Source organism: Syngnathus scovelli, chromosome 6 (assembly GCF_024217435.2).
Source record: "Syngnathus scovelli strain Florida chromosome 6, RoL_Ssco_1.2, whole genome shotgun sequence".
NCBI lineage: Eukaryota > Metazoa > Chordata > Actinopteri > Syngnathiformes > Syngnathidae > Syngnathus > Syngnathus scovelli.
This window is the reverse complement of record NC_090852.1, coordinates 13,599,181-13,611,273: the sequence shown is the minus strand read 5'-3', so window position 1 is coordinate 13,611,273 and position 12,093 is coordinate 13,599,181. Positions and strand designations below refer to the sequence as shown.

Genomic DNA, 12,093 nt, shown 5'->3' with positions numbered 1-12,093 from the left:
TAGTCTAAAAAAATTAAAAATCCAATTTGGGCATGATGGTAAATGCAGTGCACCTACTGTGTATAGTACTTTATCTACACCATATGTTATCCAAAACACTTTACCCAAGCCTCATATTCACGATTACACCGATGCGCTAAGGTTTTACGTTTTTTTTTTTTTTTTTGTTAAATAGATTACTTAAATCTCCAAGATCCCTTGCCATACAGTTTCTTCATCCCTCACCTTTTTTTTTCCCATCCACTTTTGGTAGTTTTATATCCATCTATACCACTTAGCTCGCGCTAGGAAGGGTACGTTCCTCAAGTTGCAGTTATCCAAGTTCGCAAACTACATTCGTGCAAGGACGGCTTCAGAAGCCACTGGAGGCCTAAAGCGAAGTACAGGCATTGATAATGAATAATTGCTGAACAGTTGAATTTAATGTGCATTCGCTCAACATTCCCATACACGCACAAACACTTGGGTGTTGCACTTAAACCGTGCACTTCAAATGACAGTGCACTCTACCCTACACACACACACACACACACACACACACGCACATATGTACAGCGTGTATACATTACATACGATTCCATTCAAATATTACTGACACGAGTACATGAAAGCATATGTTATGATTTGTGCTCACTTGAATCCATATTCTGAATCGCTTTATTCTCACGAGGGTCGCGGGCGCGCTAGTGGTACACCCTGAAATGGTAGCCAGCAATCTGAAAATGCTTCTCGACATTCATAATGGCTAATTTGCACGGCCAATTTATGACCCCCCCACTCTTAGCTCACCCAAAAGTGTCACAACATAAGGTTTATTGCAGGGAAAATATGTTCATTGTGTCATTCTGTATTAAAATGAATGGAGGGTAAAAGGTCCCTGAAGGTGGGGAAATGAGCAATAATTTGAAAAGATCGGTATTGGTGTAAAGTATTATAACAACCTTTGTCGCATTGACTGCTTTCATTTATCATATTCTTGTTACTGTTTTTTTTTTATTTGGTCCTTTCTCTTCCCCACACTCTCCCCCCCATCAGAAGAAATGAACCATGCTCCCATTGATCCAGCGGCTCACACATGAATGCATACGCAGGGGAAAGTGCAGCCGCACTCATGTGCACCTTACCTCCCTGCAAGAAAGACAAAGTGGGACGTGGATCTTGTTGGACGGAGCCACCGACCCGCTTGTTGAGTTAATGAGCTTTTATTGACTTCAGCACCTGAAGTGGCTGCTGTAACTTATCACAGTTAGCACTTGGCTCCCCAGACACACACGCACACACAGATGTACTGTTTGTGTGCAAATCTCCATGGACGCGTACACACATACACATTTCAATTCAGAGAAGTTACAAACAACTGATTTGTCCCTTATATTGTCATTTTTGTTCTTGGTAAGGGAACAGTTTGGAGGAGCCCCATTTTAACCCTGAAGTGTAAAAAGCAAGGTACATAAAGGCATCGTTGGATGTGTTTGGTGACATAACCTACTGCATGAATCCTCACCTAACATTTGGGAATTATGTCACAAATGTTCTTTTGGGTAATGAATTCCAATAGAAACACTCGGTCAACAACGAGGTTTGGATCCAGGTACAGGTAGACAGAATCCGAGCCCCGCGCACGTGCATGGTGGACGTCATTGTATTTCATTCATAAATATGACAACAGCATGCATTGATACCTCTGAATAATTGTAGAAATTAACTCATTTAATTCATTATTATCATCATCATCTAACGTACAGTATATTTTGAAAGCACCCCCCCATGTTTGCAGTGCAACTATGGCTAAGGGCTGGCATTGACACACACAGACACATTATCTGGGATAGAGCTAGGGAGGTGTCCAAGTGTCACTTCTCAGTGGTTGTCTTTACATCATCTGCAAGAGGAGATGTTCTTGCATTTCCTTTGAAATATACTTTGTACACGTCAATCTCTTTTTGCAAAGTCCATAATCCCTTATGGAAATATTATATGTTAGGAAAGTGGTGCAAAAAGAAGGACACCGCAATGGATGTTGAAGAGCCAGCATTGAACATGCAAATTGAGACTAACATCATTTAAATCACTTGCAGGTTTCCTTACTTTTTTATCCCATTTGTGCAAACAACAGCTTATTTTCTCCAAGTTATGGGCCACAAGCAAAACTTCATGAATTTATGGCATCCCCATCACAAGTGCACTGAATATTGAGTGCAAGGACACCACTCATTGTTATGCCTACTGGCACTTTAACCTTCCAAAATTTTGTCTTCACTTCAAGGTATAGGCAATAAAAACTAGGGTTGTTCAAATGAGGGCTCCCTGAAGTACACACATCAGTTGCGTCAGGATTTTTTATTAAAGACGCTTTAAAAGACAACATAACTAATGAATAAAACAATGATCATACTGTAATAAAGAACACATTGTATCTCTCTGGAATCATTAAAGTACTGACAAACTTGTTCAAGGCAAAGCAACCCAGGAAGCTGAACGCTATTTTTTGATAAGGAAATCAGAAACCTATTGAAAGACATGTTACACTGAAAGTATTAAATGACACGAGGTGAGAGTCGTAGGACAGAAAAACTGAAAACACTTCATTGGGATTTACTCTTGCTGTTTTCACATGAACAATAAATGTTGGGCACATGCCAGAATAACTTCCTGATGTCTCCAATTTCTCATTTCCATTCAATTATTATACATAATGCATATTTCAATCTGAGAGCGGGGGATAAAATATAGAGACTCTTAAAGAGTTCAAAAGTGAGTGTAAGACATTTTTAAAAAAAAATTCTATCTTTAAAATATCAGCCTGTCAAGACTTTGCACCGCAATAGGTCGTTGTCTTTTTGGGGTTTATTGTGATTTTGCTCGTAGCCACAAAGCTAGACTTTGTCCAGGTCAAATTTCTTTCCATCGCAGAGAGACACACAAGCGATGAAGCATGCAAACACATACGAGCACACAGCATGTGTGTACATGCACTGGGACAGGCGCATCTTTTTTTTATGGTAACGTCACTTCAAATTGTTGCAACTAATGCAGTGTCTTTAAACTACATCCTCTCTCACTCTGTGGTGGGATTCAGAGTAAGAGAGAACCAAAACAACTCTTAACAACTCTGATTATAAATTATCTTAAGATGAGTTAAACTGAGTCAATATCTCATCTGGCACATACACTGCTTGAGTGGTGCTCGAGCGTTTGCCTCTTTGCCCTGGTTGAGAAAATTGTCCTTTCTACTGGAGCTCAATTTGTTTTGTCATTCACCAAAATTATAAGTCAAAAAAAAAAAAACCAAACACCCAAAGTGTTTTGATATCTGACAGGCATTTATTTGAGTTCTTGTGAGGATTGTGCTTTGTGCCTTGCCCCTCCATCCACCTCCCATGCTGTGTTAAGTGCCAGCTGCCAGGCCAAAAAGATCTCTGATCTGAAGTTGATTGTTTTCTAGAACCCCATTAAATTTTGTTGCATGATTAGAGAAAATAGCCATACATTCTGTGTCAAACACATTCATTGCATTTTCCCTTCTGCATCATTCTAGGCATTTTCTCATTCCACACACAATTTGGATAGTGTTTGTGTAATCCCAGCTGTTGTTTGATGCAAATGTAACAACAATACTTAACATAGCAACATTACATTGCTGCTGAGGTATATTTTCATACACACAGAGTTCGAGAGTGCAAATAGTGAGTGAACTTACAACTTAAACTTAAAGTCTGATGAGTAAACTGATTGGCGCCTTGTAAGGAGAGAAGACAAAGAATTGCATGTCCCTACCCAGTTTATAGTTGCTTGAAGGTGTTATCGGTTCCTGGCTGGAGATGAAGGTAGTAATTGGCCCCTATGGTGACCATTCGCCTCAAGGCGAACAGAGCCCACAGAGGCCTTTGCGAGTAGTTAATTTGCATAGCTAGGCCGGACCCAAAAGGAGAGGGTGTAATGGATCAGATGGAGCAGGGTGACCAAATGCCGCTTGGACCAGGGTTTATTGGAGAAAACAAACTAACAAACTCGGCAAACTGACAAGACTTTAACAAAACACCAAGAGGACTGACCGACAGGGACGTGAAACAAAAGACGTGACGACATTACGACAACAATGATCCGACCGGAAGAGAGGGGCAGACAAGACTTAAATACACGGCAGGTAACAAGAGGCAGGTGAGAATGATCACACCGATCATGGGCACACAGGAGGGGAAGGGCGAGCACACAGGAGGGGAGGGGCGAGCACGCAGGCACACGGACAGAAACTATGACAATACGCACATAACAAAACAACCGGGGACGAGACGTGACAGAGGGTCGCGGGAGCAGAGAAAAGAGAGACACGAGGAAAGACGCTCACGCGGACAGAGGCGCGCGGACGTAAGGTATCCAAGACATGAGCAAGAATAAACTCTTTTTCTAAACAAGACACCTGTGTCATGAAGAGTCATTTTCATTATACACATATATATAAAATGTGTTACAAAGGAATCTGCAGATGGGAGTGCAAAGCATTGGGGTTGATTTATGATACAGAGCCTGAAGGAGCATACTTATACTCATGAGAGAAGGAGTTTATGCATCCTGAAATAAGATGTGATCTTATGGTATTTGAAATCGAGTGAGTCAGTAACAAACCAGCAGAAACGCAATGCTGTATAGTAGTACTTTACCTGACATCATTTTTATTTTAGCAGGCCTATTTTTCCAATGAGGACCTGCTCTTTATCAGAAGGCTTTCCCCCCAGTACAGCCCCCCTGTGTGTGCAGTTGTGTGCACATGTTTGTGTGTGTAGTGCTTAGACTTTGTACTAGTTCTGTATACAAAGACCATTAGCAAAAGACCAGCAGAGCATGACTCTCGTCTCCTTTTCCCTTAATAATACTGAGCATGAATATTCATTCACACGCAAGTTACTTGGTACAAATGCTGTATTTCTCTTTCTCGCTCTCTCACTCTCTCTCACACACACGCTAGCATGCACATGCACACACACTCGAGTGTGAGAAATTAATGCAATTAGAGTGATTATGAAAGTGGACAGCTATTCCACTTTGGTCCTTGCTGCAATTCTACAATACGCATAGGCACATTGTACAGCCACATTATTTGCCACATTTACCTATAGGGCGGCTTGGCTCAGCAGTAGAGTGAAAGCCTCCCAACACAGAGGTTGGGGTTTCGCTCCTCAACCATTGTCCTTGTGTCCTTGAACAAGTCACTTGCTCCTGATGGTATGTCATCAGTGGGTGAATGAGGAAGCACTGTGAAGCTCTTTGAATACCGAAGGTAAAAAGCGCTATAGTGCAAGTACATCCCTTTTACTGTTCAGCATATGCTACATCTTAGACGATATAATATGTCTTGACCAAAGTGTACTCAAACTTTCATCCAAAGTTTGCTGGGATACACAACCCTGACCCTGATGACAGGCATTAGAAAATGGACGGTTGAATATAATCTAATGTCCACAACTACAGTGAATGCAGCTTTCATTCCGGATCTCATTGTAGTGCACTGGTTTCTTTCGTGAGTCACAATGACGCACCCACCATGTTTAAAAAGATTACATGTAAGGCTATTAATGGCAAAAACAGTGGTCAGTCAAGGTCAATGCTCTTATTATTTATGTGCCGTGCACACAAAGATTGAAAAGGTGTACCATTTTGTCCTGGAGGCCCTGAACACAAGTGGTGTAATGTGGCAGAGATTGAGCCAAAGGACAGGTGAAGAAAGCAGACATAAGAGAAAATGCATTGGACATTGGGATGCAGCCGTAAAGATCATAACCTGAATTTATGAAGCCGGTCCGTAAAAAGCCAGAATATCATGGGTCACTCACTTGTCACATCCACTGTAATGTGATTTGAAGCTAAAGAAGAAGTTGCAGTAAAGCTCTTAATCGTTGAGAATAAAATGAACGGAAGAAGCGGTGAAAGAGAAAGGCTGTTATGGAGGGAGAGCGTGCATAGAAAATTTGCAATTCTCTGAAGGTCGAATGAAAAGGAGTTTCCAGGAAAGAATTTTTGCAAGAGTTGTGAACAAAAAACGAGCCAAGAAGGCTTTCAAACACTTCAGTAGGTAGAAAAATGTTAAAAAGTAGCTAAATATTGCACATAGTCTGCAGCAAGTTCAAAACCTGCACCGTGCTGTACTGAGAAAGCTATTATATATTATTACAACACATGTAGTGTTTTTATATTTCATTAAATGCCATTTGATGGTGGCACGTCTGCCTCACAGCTCAGAGGGTGCAGGTTCGATTCCACCTCCAGCCCTCCCTGTGTGGAGTTTGCATGTTCTCCCCATGCCTGCGTGGGTTTTCGCCGGGCACTCTGGTTTCCTTCCACATCCCCAAAAATATGCTTGGTAGGCTGATCGAGCAAAAATAAATACATTTGTAATGGATGGATGGATGGATGGATGGATGGATGGATGGATGGATGGATGGATGGATGGATGGATGGATGGATGGATGGATGGATGGATGGATGGATGGATGGATGGATGGATGGATGGATGGATGGATGGATGGATGGAAATTGTCTTAAAGGTACAGCGTGTAAAATTCAAATGCCATCTCGCGGTTAACTAATAGAATGCAACAACTTAAATTTTGAAGAACGTGCACTACTGTGCATTAGAGTGACCACAATTAGCAAGCCAACCACCAATTTCTTCAGCAGAGGTGCAAGCAAAATCTCATCATAAATGACCTCTAGTATTCCGTGAAGTGATGAAGTGCATTGAATTTGTTACCACTGTTGGCAATAATATCGTTTGTTTGTTTTTAGTAATTGAACTAATTAATTTTCCTGCAGTTAAATCACTGCAATGCATTACAATTAATTTATTGGTTTATGACTACTACATAACCCCAACGCACACTGGCTCCACAAAAACATTAATTGTGACCAGTAGGTTGTTCTCACACCGCCAGGAGCCTCCCAATTGTCTTTAACGCATGTTGAGGTGCAAGAGTCACGGGCTAACATAATAACAAACCAAATAAAATGATTAATTAATATTTAGGAGCTGAAGTACATTGTTTTAAAGCACTGCATATTGTTTAACTGTTTCTGTTTGAAATCCAAGTTGCTGTGTGGAGTTTGCATGTTCTCTCCGTGCCTGTGTGGGATTCCTCCGGGTGCTCATGTTTCCTACCACATTCCAAAAACATGCACAGTTGGCCAATTGTACGCTCCAAAAGGTCCATAGGTGTGAGTGTGAATGATTGTTTGTCTGTGTGCCCTCCGATTGGCTGGTGACCAGTTCAGGGTGTACCCCAACTACCGCCCAAAGACTACTGGGATGGGCTCCAACACGCCCGTGACCCTCGTAAGGATAAGCACTTCAGAAAATGGATGGATGTATGGGTGGATAATTTTATTATGGCTAGAGTGTACATGATATTGTAGTTTATCACTTTTATTAAACCATAAAAAGAAAGAAGGAAGAGGAAAAAGGCCAGAAGAGAAGAGTGTGGAAAGTCAAGCCTTGTCAGATGGGAAATCTTGCACTTCCATTTACTTCTATGAGCCTACAGTATGTATTTTGCTCATATAGGTTTTGGCAACAGAGACTGAAACATTTACTATTTTATCAACATCAGGTATATGAATTTATAAATACAGTTAAGTATTGTTGTAGAACACAATATATACGTGTAGATATAAGCTAGGTCTCATTAGCTTGAAACGCAAAAATATATTTTTGTCAGTGGCCCTCCAAACTCTAAGGGAGGGAGCCCAAATGTAATGAGACAAAAATCATAGGTCTAACAGTTTTGAACGTGCAGTGTGTGTGCTGGGCAGCCACACGGCAAGAGCAGCACGTCACACCTGAATCGATTTTATTCATGAATATTCCCACGTTGGACGGGAAATCTTGCAAAACCGCACAAGATTAAATGCGACCTTGTGTTGCACAATGACTGTTTAGGACTTGGATTTGCCACCCTGCTTCTTCGCTACCATGTCACTTTGCTTCCTCATTGGCTGCACGTCGCTATCAACCGGCTGAATGCACCTTTGTCCTTGTCAGACCAAACAGTCCAAAATATTAATATCCCCGATTTGAGGTCGGAGTGGCCCGAGTGGTCAAGATCAGTCATGAGCCCACCACACACGGCAAGAATATCTAATAAAATTATCTTTGGAGCCTTCACGAGAGGGAAGATTCAGGGCTACGTTTGGTCCAATTATCCTGCTATGTGAACCGGGATTAAATCGTAGAAAAAAACAGCTGCTGAACGATTGGCCACTCGTGAAATGTATCTGCCGAACCCCAGCACTGCACAAGAATTCAGTCGCTTGGTGTACAGCAGACCTATGACCCAACTTTCAAATACACTGAAAACTGTGTGCTGATCATTGAGTTGGGAGGAGGTGATAAAAGGGTTGAAAACAGTAAGGGGAAAAATCACAGTGACAGCAAGGTAAACACCCTACTTGACCTTTACAAGGATTTCAATGAAGAAACTTCCACTTGCAGTGTCTGCGCTGCAGTTGAAAAACTGCACAGGGGAAAATGTGGGAGGAAGCAAAATACTGTAAGTGTTCTCGAGGGAGAACAATTAAAATACAATACCCTGCTCACCCCTGGACAGCTATTAATGTGATTTTGGGGTCTCTGATGATAGGGAAGACTGCAAGGAGCACATTCTCGCTCTCTCCCTCTCACTCCCTCTCCCTCTTTCTCTCTAATAAAATCTGTATCATCAGATCAGGTCGCACTATACAGTATTTTTAATATTTTCTGCACAAGTTAATGGAGCACAAGTTACAAAGTCTCGAGCAGTGTTCCCCAACACCCGGTCTGCGGACCAGTCTGCGACCGGTCCATGGATCATTTGGCCGCACAAGAAAGAATAAATAACTTGAATTTTTTCCGTTTTATTTATAGGGGTCTGAACAATCTTTTATTTTGTAAAATGGACCGGATTCTCTACTTCACCTCGGTGACGTGTTACGAGGACGCTGCGGGTAAAGTTGCATAGGAGAACACAGTGGATCCATGGTTATTATTATTATTATATCATACTGGGGTGTTCGCATTCAGAATTCCCACATGGAAATAAAGGTTGAAGGATGTGTTGCAAACATGGTGTATATGTGGTAACGCACTTCCGTTGTTGTTCTTTCTATTTCTTGTTTTACAAGTAAGTCTTTTGCGACACACCTCCTGTATCTGCTTTCCTTCAGCACCACAATACCATTGTTTTTATGCCGGTCGTATCATTTTATTTTGTTGTATTTATCCGCCACACTTTAAAAGCCGGTCTGTGAAAATATTGTCTGAAGATAACCCGGTCCGTGGTGTTAAAAAGGTTGGGGACCACTGGTTTAGGTTACATTTTAAGCGACAAAAGTCTCGCTAATGTATTTTGTATCACTTATTTGATGTTAACACGTTTTTCAGAATGACTTAGTTCCCCCCACTCATTCTATTTTCAATACTCAGTTTTAGTATTTCCCAGTGAATTGATCCAAGAAGTCTACCACATTTTCTGAAAGGATCCCAGCTGTAGCACAGCGCCTGGGTGCTTATAGCAATTCAAACACACCTTGAATAGAAATGTATTTTTCTGCTGCTGCTGCTGCTGCTGCTGCTGCTGCTGCTTGATTTAGTTTACAGTGTGCTTTGTTTCACCTTCCTCGTCATGGTTGCTCGTGAACTACAACTTAGCTGAGCTAAACACTAACATATTCACATATACAGTATTAGCCAGTGATCCAATGTGTCGGGCCACATTTGATAGTCATAAAAGATCATCAGGTGTGTCATGGAAAATTATCCAATGTCAGTTATTTTGGCAAAAAAAAATCTGTGGTATGTACGTGTATTGTACAATAATAGGCAAAAACAATGAAATGGCCAGCTCTTTGACTAATTGACTAAAGGTAAGCTGTACACCCACTTTCTATGTATCACTTTGCTAAGTGGTGTGCTGAGATTTTTCCCCCCATATGGACTATGTGAGAAACACGGGTATAGAAAATTTTGTGTCTTTAATAACCTACATGCGTTTGGAACGTGGGGGAAACCGACACAAGCAAAGGGCGAACATGTAAACTCCACACAAAAAGGCCAGAGTCGATATTTGAGGCTACAATGCTGGCTGTCATTTAATCAAAAGCCAGGCTACAATGAATTTGTGACTTAAGCCAACTGGGAGACAAAGATAACTCAAACATGAATTTTCTTCCATACAGCACTGTGTTAGTGCTGCTTTATAACTGACGCACTCGTGTCTCAATAGAACATCTTATTACATTGTATCCTTCACCATGCATAAACTCCCTCATTCCTTCTCTTATGAGTTTTTTTCTGTATTTTTGAATGAAGCATGAATCGCCCTTGCTTTTATCTGCCTTCTCTTTTAGAGACCTTACGATTTGGGATTTTTACAAAAGTAAACATAATCAAAGAACTCTGAGCAAGAAATTCCATACATCCATTTTCAAAAACACGTCCGTATCCAAGCTGCCTTTAGGTAAGAGGCTGGGTATAACCTGGAGTGGTCGCCAAGTAATTAGGGCAAATAGAAACAATTAGACCCATGGAAAATCCACTCAAGGGCAGGGACAACATGCAAAGGCCACACAGGAAAGCCAATGCAAGGTTCAAACCCTAAAGCTCAGAACCACGGTGGTGTGGTGTCATAAATACAAAATTAAAACGGATTAAATAAGTTAAATATGCAAACCTCTCTCTCTCGCAAAGTCTGCGTGACAAGGATTGAGTGACATTAATTAATGTCTTAAGTTAACTGTCAGAGGCTGTTTTGCATGGAAAGAGCTGAAAAATGTCTCATGGGACTGAGGGAGAGGGAGGAAGCGGAGGAGGGGGACAGATGCTATTCATTTATCTCCATCGTGGAACTTGAATGTGTTTGTTCCCTCTCACTCTTACGGCGTCTCGCTCCCGTGGGACGCTTTTAGCCCACCTTCCGCATCTTCATTCCACCAACAGGCATGACAAGATGATAACGATGGCAACGATAGCAGCTGATGACAACTTAATGCACATGATCCGACTTGGACAATGGAATACATTTTGCGGTACCGTTAGTTTGACTCAAGTTTAGCGGTGAAAGACGCATGCGGAAACTTGCGTGCGGTTGATGGAGCAAGTGTGACAATCCGGAGAAAAATTATCTAAAATTCCACGTAAGTTATGAGTCAGCATCAATATATGCAGCGAGACCCTTCCAAGTGTATCCTTCAAGATCCAAGCATGCACACGTAATCTTTAATTTCTTTAAAAATGCAGTAGATTGAGCATAGAGACCCGAGTGATCATTTTGCCAGCAGGAGAGTGCTGCTGAGGATGAACGCACGGGCAGCTCGTACCCAAACTAAGGAAGTTATCAAACTTATAAAAGGTTATTTGGAGGACAGTACTTACGCAGAAGGAAAGCAACAGGCACGAAGAAGCACGAAGAGTTCATGATGTTGAAACGTGTCCCGCAAGCACGCAGAAGAGTCCCGACGCTTTGTTAAAGATCAAATAAAACCAGTTGCTGATGTAAAACGGCTTCTCTCCTATGTTTAGTGCAGCGTTACTGTCCGGAGTGAGCGAAAGGATGCACCGTGCGCGCCTCTGATGGGGAGGGCGAGTCTGTACACTGGAGTGGGAGGAGAGGAGAGGAACCGAAAGGAAGGACCAAGCGCCACCACATCTGCTCCAAACGGACGACGTTATCTGACGGAGGCATTCCGATTCTTGAACCCGTTTCAGTGCAGCCACAAAAACAGAACTGCAGAAGCGATAGTTTATTTGGATTTCGCTTAAGATGCTTATCACCGCAAGAAGCTAAAATCAAACGTAGAATTGCGCTTGTAAATAATTCAGTAAATGAAATTAGTCTGCAAATCTATCATCAACAATGGGCGAAGAGTGAATGTTTTGACTATCCAGCTCAAAAATCTTTTTCTACCTCGTTTGCCCTAATCGTGGTCATGCAGTGACATACACGTTGACCTTGCACTCCAAAGAAAATAAGGTCAAAAAGGGGCATCACATTAAATGCTAGTGTATTAAAATTCACCTTTAGTAGCTCTCTCTGAGCTTTGTGTGAAATGCTCCACTAAGTATTCCCG

The 12,093-nt window shown here is 41.7% G+C and overlaps 1 protein-coding gene across 1 annotated transcript in view; it reads right to left on the bottom strand.

Moving 5' to 3' along the window:
* Positions 1–11,862, bottom strand: part of nrn1la (neuritin 1-like a) — a 41,994-nt gene extending 30,132 nt beyond the window's left edge. The window contains exon 1 of the mRNA XM_049724289.1: positions 11,399–11,862. Within this exon, the coding sequence (XP_049580246.1) occupies positions 11,399–11,441 (43 nt within the window). The 5' untranslated portion in view covers positions 11,442–11,862. The remainder of the gene's footprint in view (positions 1–11,398) is intronic.
* Between the last annotated feature and the right edge of the window lie 231 nt (positions 11,863–12,093).